General features: G+C 38.2%; 1 protein-coding gene across 16 annotated transcripts in view; it reads right to left on the bottom strand.

The window, feature by feature from the left end:
* Positions 1 to 1,747: 1,747 nt before the first annotated feature.
* LOC134342508 (sodium/calcium exchanger 1-like) overlaps positions 1,748 to 18,422 on the bottom strand; it is a 268,177-nt gene continuing 251,502 nt past the window's right edge. For 15 of the 16 annotated variants that reach the window (XM_063040725.1, XM_063040724.1, XM_063040723.1 and 12 more), the window contains one exon: positions 7,196 to 10,229. In XM_063040725.1, the coding sequence (XP_062896795.1) occupies positions 9,853 to 10,229 (377 nt within the window). In that variant the 3' untranslated portion in view covers positions 7,196 to 9,852. The other variant, XM_063040733.1, reaches the window with a different exon arrangement.

Here is an 18,422-nt window from a genome sequence, read left to right as displayed (position 1 = left end):
TAAATATACTCAATGACTTGGCTTCCTTGCCTGTTTCTATGAATTTCACAGATTCACCACTCTCTGGCTAAAGAAATTCATCTGCATCTCCGTTCTAAATGGACAACTCTCAATTCTGAGTCTGTGCTCTATGGTCCTACACTCCTCCCACCATAGGAAACATCCTCTCCTCATCCAATCTATCAAGGCATTTCAACATTTAATAGGTTTCAATAAAATTCCCCTCTCATTCTTCTGAATTCCAGTGAGTATAGGTACAGAGCCATCAATGGTAACCCTTCCATTCCCAGAATAATTCATGTGAACCTCCTCCAATGTCAGTACATCTTTCATAAATGGCCCAAAATTGCTCACAATAGTCCAAGTGAAGCCTTATTAGGGCCTTAAAAAGCCTCAACATTACATCCTTGCTTTTATATTCTAGTCCTCTTGAAATGAATGCTAACATCGCATTTGCCTTCCTCACTACAGACTCAACCTGCAAATTAACCTTTAGGAAATCATGCCAGGATCCCAGATTTTTGAATTTAGAAAATAGTCTACGCTCATTCAGAAGGGCTGGAGTGGATTGGGAAGGTAAAACAGAAATTGGGACTGTGGGGAGGGCTCTCCTCACCAATAACTGAGAAGCTGGTCCTGAAGTGTGAGGTGCTCTCAGGGTACTGTGCTTGGTGCAGGTATGGCCCATCTGCCACTCCTTCAGCTTGGAACTCACCCAAGCTATCTCCAGGTTCATCTGAGAATACAAGATGGAGCAGCCAGATGGGTCACAATGCTCAAGTCCCAGAACAAAGGGGACAAAAATCATACCCAATGTCATCCACATCCTGATAACCAACTTCTTGTAATGCTGCATGGAACCTAAATACGTAGGTATTATGTGCCAAGCTTCTATCTGGCCCTGGTGTTGTGAGGGATGGGTTTGGCCCTGTTACTGGGCAACATTGCAATCAGCTAGACGTTGCTGCGCTACCTATCCTTTGTGGAAAAGTTCTGGACCAATTACTTTTGACCATGGCAAATCCTTCAGGTGGTGGTAAGCACAAAACATTCTGCAGAACCTAAAGGAGAAGCACTCAGTAGACCCAGGAGGGTGGCTCCCTGAGCAGATTATTCAGACAATCTGGCAAAATGCCTCATCACCAGACTCACCAATAGGCACCAAGACCTTGCCTGGCTGGCAGTGAGAGGGGCTCACCTAATCAGATCCTTACTGCACGTCCAGAACATCCAACTGTGCACTGCCTGCAATGAAGAAGAGATAACAGCTCAGCTCTTTGTGAGCAGTGGGTTAGTGAAGGGAGTGTGGAGAAAGATACAAGGATTGTGTTGTGGTTCGTCCTGAGCAGTGCTCTGATCTATGGGCTGTTCCCAGGGACACATATGGAGATCAAAATCACATGCTGCTGGCAAATCAACTCAGTAAAAGATGCCTTTTGGACAGTCTGAAACTTGTTAGTCTGCTAGCACATCAAGATGTCCATAGAGGAATGCTATCCACTGACATGTTTAAAGCTACAGGAATACATACTGAGGAATGGATGTACTGAAGCTTGGAGCAGCCACTGCAAGGCTTGGTGGAGAATGAGCACAGTGTTGGGTCCTCCTGCTTCTGGAGAGGGAGGAAGCCCCTTAACTATTGTAGTATATCACCCCAAGGAGCTACAAGTGGCACCAGTGCCATGGCTGTGTAAGAATGTAATACAGTACTACTGAAAGTAAAGAATGAAAAGGCATCAGTTTATTCTGTAAATATTTTATTATAAAATTTATTTTGTTCAAGAAAGTTTTTCTGCATACCCCTCTCTGCTCCCACTCCAGCAAAATGGTGCTTTTGAAGGGACGATTTCAACAGTAGATTCAACACAACTACAAATCCAGAGCAGGGCACTTACTAAATTTGCTACAGTCACTTTGACAGCCATTGGCAATGAACATGCACAATTTTGGTTGCTAAGCTGAAGCTGGTGATATTTATAATTTTTCCCAGTTCTGTTACTTTAGGTAGGTTTTGAAGAGCCAGCCTCAATGACCTAAGTGCATTTTATTCTTTTGTCAAAGATTTGCAGGTGGAGAGAACATGGGATCTGCTGGCATTGGACTGGTGCAGGACGAGGTGCTCACTGTCCTGAATGCTGCTGATTCCTATACCATCTGTATCCTGTGAACCAGTCTGGGCTGAGTGGGCAGTATGGAATAAATATTCTGAAAGTGCTGGATAAGATAGATACTGAAACAACATTTTCTCCACCGTGTAGAACAAAGGAGCACTGGCTCAGAGCAAGGGCTCAGCCATTTTCAACCAAAACAGGAAAGAAACTAAGTGAATTGCAAAACTGGCCGTTTTCTATCTCCAGAGAGTGTAATCCTCAAGTTTTTACATCGAAGAAATCCAAAATTCTGTTAATCAAATTATTGGAATCAGGCAGCTGAGAAGCCTGATCTCACCAAATGGCAGAACAGGTACAAGCAGATGCATAGCCTTCTGTTCGAATATTCCTATAGCCAGTGTTAATTACAAGGGAATTGGGGCATGTAGGATTATTTTCAACCCTTTCCTGCCTCAATATTTACTTTTTGCCGGTGATGCAGTAGCTATATGCTACCTAATTAGAGGGAATATAACCTATTGGAATGTTACATTATTTATCTGGTAGCTGCGAAATGTATTCAAGCCAGGTGAAGCAGATGCATGGTAGCTTATGATTTACAGATTCGTGATGAAGACTGGATTCCTGTCCTATATACTTTTGCTATTTACTTACACCATCTTAGTCCGAGCTGCTTCTTCCTTTCTGCTTCTTCATCAAGGTCTCCTGTGCAGCACACAAAACCCTTTTCAGCTGCTAATTCCACCAGCTGTGCCATTCCTTAATGTTTAATCTATTTACGTTGAGTTAAAGCAATTTTTTAAAGCAGGCTATGTTTAACCCTCAGAACAACAGTGACCTGCTGATGTATCCCAGCCATCGAGCAGCATGGACATCAATGGCCGGACTTTGTAGTCATTGCTAGTGACCAGGGAACAAAAAGTTGGCCTCCTCTCTACAGTAATACACAGGTCAATGTACAATGCATTCTTTGTTTAATTCAACAGCTATTGAATGAGCACCCATACGACTCAAATTATTGCTCATCAATGTAGGAACATTTCTCTATAATCTGATGCACACCTGAAAAATTTCACAAGTGCAGGGAATTACAAGTGAAGACAAAAACACAAGACTAAACAACTTTAAGAGGTGAACTAGTAACAAATGTCATTTCATTCTTAAAATATCCTTTCCCCACATAGAATGCGTTTTAGTGATAACATTTAGCAGATGCTTGAATGCTCCAAACACAGACAAGGATGGGTATCACATTTAACATGAATAGAAGCCATACTTCATAGCCTGTGTTTCAAATTATGGTAAATATGTGCCTGACATTAAAATTATATTACTGCTTTTGTTAGAATTTTTAAGGATTGTAACTTTAAAAGCTTGATATTTTCACAACCAAATTCAAGTTCAAGATCGAAGGTATTCTATTGTATTGCAGTAGTTTAATAATTTACATGTGTAAAACAGCTATGATTTAATTACCAATGACAAGCTTGGAATAACAGTGAAATTTACAACACAGTATTGTATGAAATGCCTGTTGGACTTGATATTATTAAGACACGCAGAATGAACGAGAAATTATGGAGAATTTACAAACATCTATATTTAATGTGTTAGGAAATATGGCAAGAGAGGAAACAGCTTATGACATTGATTTATACAAAGCCATTCAGATCGAGCAATGAGAGATACACACCACAGTTTTACAAGATTAGAGGTTCCTTACGAAGTACAGAAATGACAGACAAATCAAGCTGAGTAATATGACATAAAACAGCATAAAGTCCACACATTTGTGATTTTCAGACCAGCTCTGGATAATGTACTAATGAATGTTTGCATAAGGCATTTTAGTCACTGATAATTCTTCTCAAGTCACAACATATGCAACATGCAATCATTTCCTCTGGAACTGCAAAATTTGCAGAAAAATTTCCATTCGCAATGTGTTGTAAAGTTAAAAAAATTAGTTATTATTTTCATATTCTTTACATTTACAAATTATGCAGTTTTTAAATTTTAAACTAAAACTTTTTGACAAATACAACACAGAGCGAACTGAAAAGCTACGCAAACAATTTTTGACAGTGGAGTTGTATCAAGTTGCGTGTGTACACCTTTCAATTCAGGCAAGAGCCTTAAATTCTTTTGTCTCTTAATCTTCATTGTTCTATAATTATCAGATGTACGACCAAATTAATTGGCAGAACCACTGTCACAACATAATTAATCCATACTAGCTTCTAATGTTGCTCTGAGTAATACTGTATTGCATATCCAATTCATGCCAATAGAAATATAAATTCACTTCTGTTTACATACCAAGGACATCATGGCTGTACAAAAATGATCACCATGTTATTTCATGCACTATTAAACATCAATCCAAAAGTGGGAGAGACATTGGGGAAGCTTAAACATTGTCCAATATGCTAGCTCCTTCAAACTTCTAAACATGCTCAGGTCTTTCTTTTTAAAATCACAATGCTTCCTTTCCAAATTACTGTGACATTACCACTAATAAGGTGAGAATGAAATGTTAGTGTGTTTGTATTTAAACGGTGCTCTCAAACTGTAACTCCGAGGCATTAATGATTCAGATCAGGAGGTAGAAAGGTTACTCTTTACCAGCTGTATAGACAGCCTACACAGCCCATTCCAATGGTCTATATTAAATGCTGTAGCTGAAATTATAATGATTGTGCTACCAATTTCAATCCATTTGTTCTCAGTGGTGGTGCTGAGCAAAATCAAGCAGCAAATTGTTATGTTATCAGAAATACATTCTGGCACAATTTTCATATGTGAAGGATGGAGCAAATATTTGCCATCAGGAAATGTTAGCTAATATTAACTATCTTGGTGGGCCCCTGTACAAGACCATTTTAACCAACTAAAGGAAATCCTCAGGTAGGGGGATTTAAAGTAGAGTAGGATACCCATACCTTGGGGGAATTCTCTTCCCCAAAGCTCTTTTTCTAGGGACTATTACCAAAGGTCTGGCATTATCTCTTGCTGCTGAATTTTAAATAGGCAGGGAAGCTGTCCACTTCATCATAATGTGGACATAGTGATTATTGGTGAGGTTTAGTTGAGGAGTCTTCCTCTTGCTGCCTACTCTCAACCCCAAAAAACACTGCAACCCATGCCATCCTCATGCGCTAGTCTCTTTACTATACTAAGTTTCCCTACAGCCAAACTTGGATTCCTGGGCTCCATAATTTGCTTAGAACTTAGAGCTAAGCACAGTGAATCAGTTCAGAAATAATTGTTCACTATATCATAATTATATAAGGTACTTGTGTCCACGTGGGGTCATTCTTTATATTTTGAAGGGCTCAACACTTTTGTTAAAATGATAGATGGGGAAAGAGTGCATGGAGATCAGAATGTAAAGTAACATACCATCACTGAATATGTTATGGTGTGCAATGCTTGACGCACTTGTATTAACCGAAGGAAAAAGTATCTGATCCAGTTTCTCTTTTCTCAAAGCCACTATTTCCTTTATCCTCTATTAGCATTTTATTATCAAAGTTCATACATTTAAAATATGACCTCTATAAATAAATCAAGGGACTGTATGAAGTATTATATCACAGTTAAGTGGGTAAATGCCAAATACTTCTATCTGCATTTGTATGACTGCAAGAGTGTTGTTTAATTTTCCTAGCTGTTTTAGGCATTTAAAAAAGAGACAAATCAATTACACTTTGGTTCAAGTAGGAACAATCTAGCACTAAAGTTACATGCATCAAAACACACCCATTCATTATCAAATCTACCTGAAAGGCTGCCACAATTCCTCTTAATTCACATGCTCTGCTACAACAGGCTAATGACCATCTATGAGTAAAGCACTCATTTGGGCACAACAGTTGAATTACAAATTGATATTCTGCATGAGAAACTACGCACACAAGGTCACAAACCAACTGCCTTAGGGTGCTTTCATCTTATGTAATACTAATGATTATTTAAACCACTAAACATATTTTGGAAAATCCACACAAATTGATACAGCCACTACTGAAACAGCAGCAAAATGTTCGTTTAAGTGCTAGATGTTAACACTGATCAGAATGGTGGATCGATCTGATATTGTAATTACCACATACCATTAAATTTGGATGTCTGAAAGTACTTATATTATCTTCTTTGAGGTTTTAACTAGAAAAATAGAAAATTAGTTTCTATAAAACAGCAGAGCTGCTCTACTTAGCAGCTGATTTAATTTGATGCCAGATGGATAAGTTGTCGTACGACCTCTACAGTTTTAAAGGACTCCTTTTGTGGGTAAATGCAAGAGGTTATTATATAGCAAGTTGATGGTAATTCTGCCCAAAAGAATTATTTCTAACTTTAATTTAACTGAGATTATATCTAATGATCATTTTCAATCTGGGAGATGAAACCTCATATTGATGTAAAAGCAGTAAGTATTGAGAATGGTCTGAATAGAAGCACCAGAAATGACTTCCTTGAGAAACTAATGGTTAAGCTGCTGAGATGTCAGTACCTCATCTAACCCATCGTCATATGAAGAAATCACATTTGTAGTAGTCTGTCACTGGACCACGGTTCACTCAGGAATCATTTAGTATGCTTATGGTAACACCAATGATTAGATTCTTACTTTACAGTTGGCTGAAAATTCAATACATTCTGGAAAAGTAAATAAAATTAAGACAAATATTAACTGAAATAATTGTGCACCTCTGGGACTTTATTATGATTTCTGTTTGAAATGTACTTCCATAACTATTTAACATTAGTCTCTCTGAACAGCTGCAGTGGCAGAGTAAAAGTTTTGCTCTACCACTGTGTAGTATGGACAGCAGGAAAGCAGACTGGCAATTATCTATGAATTCCATGTGGTCAGTGCCTACTTTAAGCTTCATGGTTAAGAGGGATGCTTGCTGAGCACTGGTGGCAATCACTTCCTCACTGAGAATGGGAGAGAGTTGGGAGTGCTTCCTCTCCAGGTCACATCTTCTTGGGCTCCGGTTTCACAACCGGAGGGAAGGATCTGGCAGCTTCTGGTGTCTTAGTTAAGGTGCCCATCCTTCATGTTCTGTGTCTGAATGAACAAAAAGCCTCAACAAAAATATCAGCAAATTTAGTTGCAAAGTAAAACAACAATCCATTAACAAACATGTGAGTACTGTTTTCCCCCGAAAATATTAGTATTTGCCCTTAATCAGGCCAATTATTTTACACCACTGAAAGTGACACTTACACCCTCTATTTGATGAAGCTACGAGAAGTTCACTGTCAACATGATGCAGCGAATAACCAAGGAGGTTTAAGACTGGGTAAATGCAAATTTAACAGATTAAAATTACAAGTGTTGTCAGTAATAGTGTCTTTATATTTAAAGAACTGCAGAGCAGAATGCAAAGTAACATACTGTCACTGAAATAAATAGCTCCCCTTTTAAAACTTCATTCTCAAAACAGAACCATTCATTTCCCGTACTAAAAAGAAATAAACATCTTGTACTGCTCACAAAACTAATCAGCTGCAAAATGTTTTAAGCAGATTTGTATTGCTTGCAATTTTCAACAGCCTATTGTGACGCATGTCAGACCCTGGGAGGAGAACAGATATCTTGAGTGACATTGCTTTGTGCATTAATACTGGTGATCAAGGCCACTGGTTTACAATTGCACTAAAAAATGGATGGAGGCCTGGAATGTGATCCCCAGAACTTATTCAGCTGTCGTAAGTCAGTGGTTGGTTGTCAAATGAACCTAGTCATCAGATGGCTGAAGTGACTTGTACTTCATACAAACTTGAAGAGTAATAAAACACTATTATTCTTTCTTCATCATCCAAGATGGATTTGACCCATTTTGACCCAGCTCTAGACTGAAAATCAACTCCATTGTGGCACCACGGCTTCTTTAATATGCAAAAACTATTCATTTTGTGTGAGTGTGTGTGTGTGTGGTGGGGGGCATTTGATTTAAAAAAAAAATGGAAAATTGAGTATCGCTGTAACAAAGAGAACAGCATTCTTTCCAAGGGAATTTCTCATTTATGTTCTATAGCTAATCTTAAGGGGGGGGATAATTGAGCAGGGGAAGATAGTGAAGTGGTCATTTGAAAAGCAAAACCACAGCACACAGTCTTATGAAGGGTTATGTACCATTTGCATACATATACAATCCATTATAAACGTTATATTGCAGTCTGCCTACTTGTTTCTATGATGAGATTAAACCAATACTGCAAGTTGGGTTTACTTGTAGAGACAAAGTGTTTCCTGGCTCTCAGTGAGTTCAAACTGGAACCAAATGCAAATCTTTGTCTTGCTATTATTATTGTTAGTGTTGATCAAGGAAAACACTTATTGCACTTAACTCTTCATTAATTCAACTACACGAGCTTCTGTTGTGATCACAACTCATGGCTCACAAGAACGATTTTGTTTTTGCTTCAATAGATTCTTTTTCAATTCTACCTTACATATTTTATTGGTTCTAAACACAGCATCTGCAATTTTTCAATCAAGAGCTCCACTGGAGTTTATTTGTAAAACCTAATGCCACATAATGTGACTAAGATCTTGAAACATGCCTTTCTTCTAATAGAGGTTCTAGTACAAGATTGTGAATTGGCATATGAGAGTTCGGACTGTATTTGCAAGAATACACAACATTGAAATGACTCCAAAAGCTGGCAATAATAATGAGCTGTTGATTGCTACAGCAATATTCTCATTGCCTACTTAACAACATTTAACATAAACAATTGTCATCTTTCTGCTTGGGTTAATTTACATGCACCATCCCAATTACACTGTCTTACTGATTTATTGTGCCACAATGCTGACAGCAACAAAAGCAACCAGACAACAGAAATAACTATACTGACGTTCTAAAACAAAAAAAAATGACCCTGAATAGTTTTAATATATCATTCAACTTCTAAGTTTAACAAAAATTCTGTCTTATTTATAGATCAAGTACGTCTTTGTGAATGTGCTAGTTCCAACAGTACCACTTATTTCTGTAAACGTGGCAAATTTCAGTTAAAAGCTACAGCCTTTCCCCCTCAGCATACGCAATCAAGCAATTCCTGATAATAAACAATGCACGGTAGATCTTGAGATTGGTGACGTATTTATATTACATATAGGACAAATGCCTTAACCATGCACAGCATTACAGTATCACATTTAACATTATTGTACAAAAATAACAATGACACGGTGTATGGGTAAATGTCTAGCAGTTACGCATATTCTGTGCATTTTTACTAAGGAACCCAAATTAAATTAAATCAAAACTCCAAATGTTGACACTGAATTTTTAATTGGGAGTTGTCAGCACGCAGTATGTTAAATGAAGTGTAGGGCACGCAGATCCAAAACAAAACTAATTAACGGGTCGAGTCATTTTTCTGTGTAAGCAACTTGATCTCAGTCAGTCAGTCACATTAGCACAGAGGCATCATTCCATGAATGGATGAGGGCATGCTACTGAGGATACAAGTGCCATAAATATTACTTCAGGCTCTCTTGTCTCAATAAAAAATATTTTACCATTTGGTACAACTGATCTGCACAGCAGCAGACCAAGCCCTACATTCATAGCTTTTATTGTTATGATGCCCCTGCAGAATGAACACTAAGATCCACTTCTACCTAGTAAAAAGAATGCTCTCAGAAGTTAGCATTCCATCATCAGGTGAGTGAAATACTAAATGTCCACTTTGTTCATGTTCTGCTGATTCATTTTTAGAAGCCCTTTATGTAACAATAGGCCTCCAGAGATGAGCAAAAGATGTATAATAACCAAAGCAAAGTGAACACTGCTGTGGTTAGAAGCTTGGCAGTCCGTGGTCCACCCAACTCACCACCAACTTCAGGCTTCCTTCGGTACAGTAGCACACCAAAGTTTATAAAAGCAAATATGGTATAGAGAGTGACCGAAAAGGCCAGGTTTCCTGGGTGCACCTCAAAATCCTTTCCCTGAGCATTCCAATAGACTGCTGCAACTGTCCAGGCTACACCTATTCCTAAGAAAATATTCACAGCATTGCTCCCGGTCACATTACCAATAGAAGCATCAGCATACTGATCTTGAATTGCAGCTACTTTGCTGGCAAAGGTATCTGTAAAAGAAAACAAAATATCCTCTTTAGTTGTATTATCCATGGCTCAAATAAAATCTATTAAAAACAACTGTATACTGAAAGATTTAGATCATACAATGGCGTTACCAATTTCTAGGTTGCTGATCTAACAGGTTTTTATTGTAGAAAATCATAATGGAGAATTAATTACTACATTCCAGAGTGAGAGCAGCTATGATTTTATTGGGTTTATGAACACTAATTAACTGACATTATAAACTTTCCAGGAGAAAGTGTGGCATTTCAATATGCAAATTAAAAAGTTTGGAATTTTTTTCAATTCAAAAATAATCAGGTAAATTGAGGTTGCAGAAACTGGCACAAGAGAGTCAATTTGTGGCCAGATCAACCATGAACATATTGGATGGTGGGGCAGGGTTGAGGGGCTAGAACACTCCAAATTCTGCCACAACTTCTAAAAAAAGGTCTTGCTGCTTAAAACAGTGGAGACCAACTTTTATCCCAATCTGTTTAAGCAAAAAAAGAAACACCTAACAGGAGGGAGAGATCAAAAGAGACAATTACCAGTGAATTTACAATACAAAAACTGAGATTCAAGAAGGGAAACTAAAAGGAATTTGAAAAATAAATCCACATTTAAGGTGTATTATTTTGCAATTAGTCACTTCTGTGTAGGACTATAATATTTAATCCTTTGTGTACTTGATCACAGTATCACTGAACTAATTCCATAAAAGATTTGCAATTAAGCACTGAATTTGTCATAGAATTATTTTACACTTCCAATTATTTATGCAGAAACATGAGGAGCCCATTTAGCAAGATTACAAAAAAAAAGATAAATGGTCAACAAGTTCATCTTGTATGTTGACCAAAGAAGAAATGCTAATTTATGGTTCTACAAATAGCATTGTTGGAACACTAATACCCACTTAGAAATCCCCTTAAGCATTAACGTATTCTGATACCAGCATACCATGATTCAATATGCATCAATAAATTGAACTGCATTAAATGAACAAAGCAAATTGGACAGGATTTCCCAAACCTGTCGCACTCATCATTGAAGACCAGTGGGAACCTGAGAATGCAGAAACCTGCAAACCCTACGTCTCATACACTGACCTGATCTTTCTTATTCCTCAGCTCTGCTATTCTGCCTCACCGGATGAGTCCTGCAGGATGTCCTCACTAAGTACCACTGCAACATTCTTTCTGATCAGCAACATGACTTCCTCACCTCTTTTACACCTCCCTCAATCATATCTGAATCCTGCCATTCCACTTCTTCCCTCAACCAAGGCTACGGCCACACTAGGTGTTTTAAAAAATACCTCTGTCCAGATATTTGGGCGAATCTCCTCCTACTGGGCATGTGCAGGACACACAGAAAACAAGCGAAGAGGAAACGGTGTACTTGCTGCACGTTCGTCCAGTTACAGACTAGAAAAACTTAAAATTGCCAAATGAAAGACTTGGTGCACGTTTGTTCAGAAACATTTCCTAGTCTCTTCACCGATGAAAGGGACGACAGCTACAACTAAATGCAATAAGGCTTGTTACTGGGCAAAAGTGAAATCTGCTGTTACCTCATTTGTTTGCCTTTACTTTTGCCATATCTTTGTGTATTATTTTGCTGTATTTAACATGTGCAATAAAACGAGTTACTGGGCAAAAGTGACAATTGCATCAATTGACTGTTTGCACAAGCAATACATTAATAAAGCACCTTGTTAAATGTATAAAACATGTCTGCATCAGAGTTATCTTGTACATTAGGATATTACACATCTATTGTCAGATATTGTTGTGGTGTTGGAGGTTGCGTTCAAGAAAACAATGAAATGCCGTGCTGCCGCCACCATTTGTTCCGGCACGTTATGACAGCGGTTTTATAAATTGCCAGTTACCCCATACACACTACAACGTGCCAGTTACCCCGTACACACTACAACAGATATTAGGCGTTTTCAGATTTATTCACTCTAGAGAGCGTTTCTGAAAATCTCTATTTTCGGAGGAGGAAAACACCGTTTCAGTGTGGACGGAGGGTCAAAACGAAGAGAAATAGCTTCGGTTATGGATTTATCCGGTCTAGTGTGGACGTAGCCCAAGTCTGTGTAATGGCATCATCATATAGTTTACGTACTAATCCAGGCATTAAGTTCATCTGCATTACATGTAAAACTTCTATTAGGTCACCACTCAGCCTGACATTCCAAAGAAAACAATCCACATTCACGCAACCTCTCTTTATATGTAATACACTGCAATCCAGGCAACAACCTAGTGGACCTCTTCTGCACTTTTTTCCAAAGTCTTCGCCTCTTTCCTATGAGTATGACTAGAAATGTACAATACTCCAAATACAATCTGCATGGATATATGGTTTCATAAGGTTGTCATAGCCTATTGAGGATAGAGTGGGGATAAGCTCCCACTATTTATCACATGTTCCCAATGGCATACATCTTAAATAGCATCTAACAACCTGATCTTCACGCGGGGCTTAGCTACTAAGCCTGGTGAAACCGTCCCTACTGACAGAAGAGGCAAAGGCAGTTCACTGGTGCCTTAAAACCAATTGCTTTGGGCAGATAGGGCTCGTCAGCCATGGTTGGCAGCTCATCTACCAGAAGCTCTGATCTCAAACCCCCACTGCCTTGCGGCTATACCCACTCATGGGGAAGGCTTCTGGAGCAAGCCCCGAGGAAAAATCCAGAGCTGGGGTCCCCAAGGCAGTCCTACGTTGAGTTCAACGCTGACTTGCAACTCCAGCAATACCACTGGTGCCAAACAGTATCGGTCTCTGCTATTCCTTTGGATTCATCAACTGCATGGAGAGAGGAAGCCTGCTACATGGGCAACAGTTTGCTCTCCATATCATACAGCCTTGGCTTGTGTTTCACAGACAGCTATGATGCAAAATCCATAGAGGGCCTCACTATATGGATGACTTTCAAAATTCAGTTTTTTCTACTGTATCTCAGAACGTGTGACAATAATACATCAATGTCAATAGTAAGTGGACAACATCAACTGACCTATCCTCATCATTTATGTTAATTCAAAAAAATTCAAATCAAATTTATGAGATGGGTCCTCCTCATGCAGAAAGCAAAGCTGACTATCCCTAACAATTCCATGCTGTTTCCATTTGTAAGATTAAGACTACACGGGTGCTTGAGCCTACTCCAGCAGTAACCTCCATCCTACTCCTACATTCTGATAAAACTGTCTAATGCTTCCATTTTTCAAATACAAAGCCATATTTGTCACTGAACCCCATATTTTAAGTGGAAGTGTGCTCCCATGGAATAGTTTTCTTTCTGTCAACAGTAACGATAGTATTGCAGCTGCTGGCTCATGGCTTTGGAGAGGGGTGTGGTGTAGGAGAAATAAGAGATAGCCTTTTCAGTTTCTAACACAAAAATCTTAAATACCTAGCAGCTACATTAGGAGATACAAGTTGACTGCAAATGTTGTAGTAAATCCCAAACCTTAGCTATGGCAGATTTTCCTACAGTATCAAACCTTTGTAAAATAGAGTTTTACATTCAGTGAAATTCCTTTGTCTGGTCATTAAGGTTTACAATTTACACCACATTAGATGGACCTCTGCTGTGCTGCAGAGAACAAGTGGCATCTAGGAAAAGGAGAGACTAAACAACCAAGATCCAACTGCTGACTACATCTACCACTTACTTGTGTCCATACTGCATATGTGGATCCTGGATTGGCCTCTATAGCCACCTTAGAACCCACCAATAGAGAACCCCTTAGGAGAGCAACATACTCAACTTGACGTGATTCACTACTACAACTTACACTTAAGCTTGCTGACCATTTTACTCGAGGATATCTCAAGGATAATCTGGAAAATGCCAAGCAGTGGTGGAAGAAAAACTGTGAGGCAACAAAATGAGCCCAGTGTGCTAAAAAGGTACATCATCTGTTCAAATGTGAAGACATTAGACAATTTATTTCTTGGGCATTTTGTAATAATCCTGTTAATATCAATCTCTTCCGACAATTCTGGAAGAGCAAATTTTGTTAATGGATGGCTATAATGTAGACGTTGCCTAGACTGAAAAGGGGCAGTTCTGAAGAATGAATATATTTGTAATGTCTTCAGATGACCTGTGGATGGGGGGGTCAGAATAAAATATGGAGATAATACTCATTCAAAACAAAACAATCACAGCTGTGAGAAAGCACAATGTTAGAAGAATAGTCAGATGAGGCTAGACAGACTGAACTAATACAGAGACAATTATACTACTGGAGATTTTACTACAAACTTTCAAACAGTCTGAAGATGAGAACAAATATAGATAAATATACAAGTTGAAAAGCAGTAGAAAAAAATAAAAAGGTGCTTCCATTACCCTAATATCTGTTAGCATAGTTGATGTAAAAAGGTACAGAGGAATTCTGAGTCAGTGCAAGAAGCATAGAGGGAGTGCAGGAACTTTGGATTTAGTTTTAGGGAATGAAGCTGGGCATGCAGTTGTGTAGAGGTGATCATAATTTAATTAGATTTAACTGTTACTGAAAAAGAAAAATAGGGTAAAGGTTATAAATTAGGCTAACATCAATTTTATACAGAGCCAGAGCGGATAAGGTGCAGGTAACTGAAGGTGACTCAGTCCTACAGATAAGGGAGGTATTGAAAGAAGTTAAAATAATTCAGATAAACATTTTCCCAACACAAAGTTAAGCCAATGAGGAATAATTGACGGCTTTCGTCTTTTACTCGGTGGAATTTAAAAGAATGAGAGAGCATCTCACTGAAACTTATCAAATATAGAAAGACCTTGATAGAGTGAATGTTTCTTATATTGGGGAGAGCATAGCCTCAGAATAGAGGAATATCCACTTAGAACAGATGAGGAATAATTCCTATAGCTAGAGGGTGGTAAATCTGTGGAATTCATTGCCATAGGTGGCTGTGGAGGCCAGGTCATTTGAGTGTATTTAAGGCAGAGGTTGATTGGTTCTTGATTAGTCAGGGCATAAAAGGTGATGGGGAGAAGGCAGGAGAATGGGGTTGAAAGGGAAATAGATCAGCCATGGTGAAACAGCAGAGCAGACTCAATGGACTGAATGGTGTAATTCTGCTCCCTATGTCTTATGGACAAATCATAAGCTCCTAAATGAACAATTGCACAGAGGGGAAAATAAATAAAAGTCCTGAGAGAACAGAAAAATCTGGGAAAATATACATACAGGAGAACGATTTAGAGAAAAATTAGGACATTGAAAAAGGTATGAAGAAAGTAGCAACTAAAATTAAAGAAAATTCAATAATGCTTTATAAAAACAGTAAGAAAAAGACATAGTAAAATTAAAAACTGCAGATACCAGAAATGAGCAAAATAATAACTGTTGCTGGAAATATGAGGAAGCTTTATATTCATAAAAAGAATTAATGTTGCATTATTAGTAAAAAGAGTGCAACATGTTTGATGGGATAAACAGAAAGTAAGAGGATGTACAAAGCAAAAATTGCTAGATAGAATATCAAGCTGCTAGGAAGGACCTTGCAGCATAATTTTTTTATTCAATGTTATTTTTCATTCCTTCCATTCACATCTTCTCTGCACAGTTCATCTGATTAATAAGCTTTCACTACTCTCACAGCCAGCATCACGTCAGTCAGTCTGTCTGTCTCCAGCCAATCACAGACATTCCTTAGTTACAATTTGCAAGCAAGAGGAGGGGTGAAGTGAACAAATTTTATTTCCACCAATTTTCAATTCTGATCAAAGGTCATTGGTTCTAGATGTCAACTTTCTGTAGGTGTTGCCTGACCCAAGTATACCCTGAATTGTGATATTTTAATATTTCTAGTTTTACTGCTTTTCAACTCACCTTTACATAACTATAGAAAGCTATCCAAACAGCAATGACTTAGCACTATTGATTAAAAAGGAATAAACTGAATACTGTAATTACAGGAGAGTTAGTTTAATGTAAGTGGGAAAATTAATGGAATCAATTTTGAGCCACAATACATGCCTTCATTAAAAGACACATTGTAAGTATACTTTTCAGGGGAAACTGTCTAATTTGATAAAATTGAAGTAACAACGGAGAACTGATGAGTTCAGTAGACACAAAGTCATCTGTAAGGGTATTACCAAAGATTTTATTAAGATTCCACATGACAGTGTCATCAAAAAAAGCAAAAGCCCATTACATACAAGGGAAAGTGGAAATCTGGCCCAGTGGCAGGCAGCAGTGGGTAATGGATTTATGGATGACTATAAGTTTCTTTCCATTAATTTGGACTTAAATATAGGGGCATGATAAAGAAATTTGCAAATAATGCAAATGTCTGTGGCACAACTGACAGTAATAAGGAAAGCTAAGGTTAAAGGGCAGCAAGTATAAAACACTCAACTTGTTTTCCAGAACATTTTCTATGTAGAAAAGCTGTTCTTCATGAATACAGTAAATATGTTTCTTCAGGATGTAGTCCTTATTAGATGCAAATATGAAACCGATATAGACTCCTTTTAACTGATGGCCAATGCTTGCACTGACTATAAGGTGCCCACTTACACCAATCCAGTTTTATTCTCCCCTATTCACTAAGCTCAAGTTAGTTGACAACCTGCATTTCTCTTTAGGAAGTGGGAGGACAGGCATGTGGTCATAAGGAGAAAGCATAAACTTCACACATACAATCTCAGAAGTCAGGATCAAAATTATATCACCAGAGCTGTGGATTCCACTTAATTGCTACAAACTGTAGAACTACAAAGAATTTGAAGGCATCGACAATCATCTTGAATGTTACAATTGAAATGAAGATTTGGAGAATGCAATCGTTGAAATCACTGCCTGAAGGCAGTCCACTATCTGCACTAGGTGTCAGCATTGATCTTATTCATTTACAGTCAATGAAACGTACATGTCAGCGTACATTGAATGAACTCCAGATAACAATGAGCAACTAGAGTTTTATACTCAGGTAGTAGTTTTGGTAGTGTTCTAACTTATTCTATATTTCATTTAAATACACAATTTGTTACTCAGTTAAACAGTCTTATTTTATTCCTTATTAATTATTTCATGACGATTCAGTCAATTGGGGCAGCTGCTTAATTGAGCCAAAATGTACTGATTCCAATGTGTCCCAATTGACCAGAATCCACTGTATTTAAAACCCAGTAAGAATGAGACAGATCAAACACGTAGCTATGTTAGAATATTAAAGCTTAATCACAGCACAGGAACAGAAGTTTCAGCCAGCACCTAAAATAACCATGATACAAATCTAATGAATCTGCTCTATTTATTTAGTGATAGAGTACAGAGTTGAGCCCTCTGGCCCCTTGAGTCTCACTGCCCCAACAACTTTGATTTAACCTTAATCTAATCATGGGACAATTTACAAAGACCAATTAAGCTACACAGTATGTCTTTGGACTGTGGAAGGAGAGTGTAGCACTCGGGGAAAACTAGATTCAGTGGAAAGGACATAGAGAAACTTACAGATGATGCCAGAAATGAACTTCAAACTCCAACTCCCCAACCTATAAGAGCGTCTGTTAACCGCTATACTACTGTGGTGCCCAATCTGTTTGCACAGGCCTTATGAATTTATAGTCCTTGCCTACTCACTTGGCTGTCTAAATATCTCTTAAACGTTGTATTGCATTTGCTTCAATTACTTCCCCTGGAAGAATGGTCCAGCCACTTACCACAGTAAAAGCAAAGTTTGCTTTATGCATCTCCTTAAAACTTTCTCTCTCTTAATTTAAACCCTATACCCTCTGGATTTTCACTGGGAGGAAGGGAAGGTTAGAAAGGGAGACCATCTACACCATGACTCACAATCTTTTAAACATCCTTCTATCAGGTCTTCTTTCAGCTAGCAACAATTCAAAGGAAACAATATAACATTGTCTAACCTGCCCTTCCATCTAATACACTCCATTTCAAGCGATATCCTGCTGAACCTCTTCTGCACCTTCTCCAAAAGCTCCACATCATTCCTATAGCATGGTAAGCAGAAATGCATGCAATACTCCAAATGTGGCCTAACTGAAGTTTTATACAGCTGCAACATGATTTGTCCAATTTATAATCAACACACTGGCCAATGAAGGCAGCACATATTATGTCTTCTTTACCACCCTTATCCACTTGTATTGCTACTGTCAAAGAGTTGTAAACTTGCACTCCAAGGTCCCTTTGCAT

Source organism: Mobula hypostoma, chromosome 2 (assembly GCF_963921235.1).
Source record: "Mobula hypostoma chromosome 2, sMobHyp1.1, whole genome shotgun sequence".
Taxonomy (NCBI): domain Eukaryota; kingdom Metazoa; phylum Chordata; class Chondrichthyes; order Myliobatiformes; family Myliobatidae; genus Mobula; species Mobula hypostoma.
This window is presented reverse-complemented; position numbering and strand designations above follow the sequence as displayed.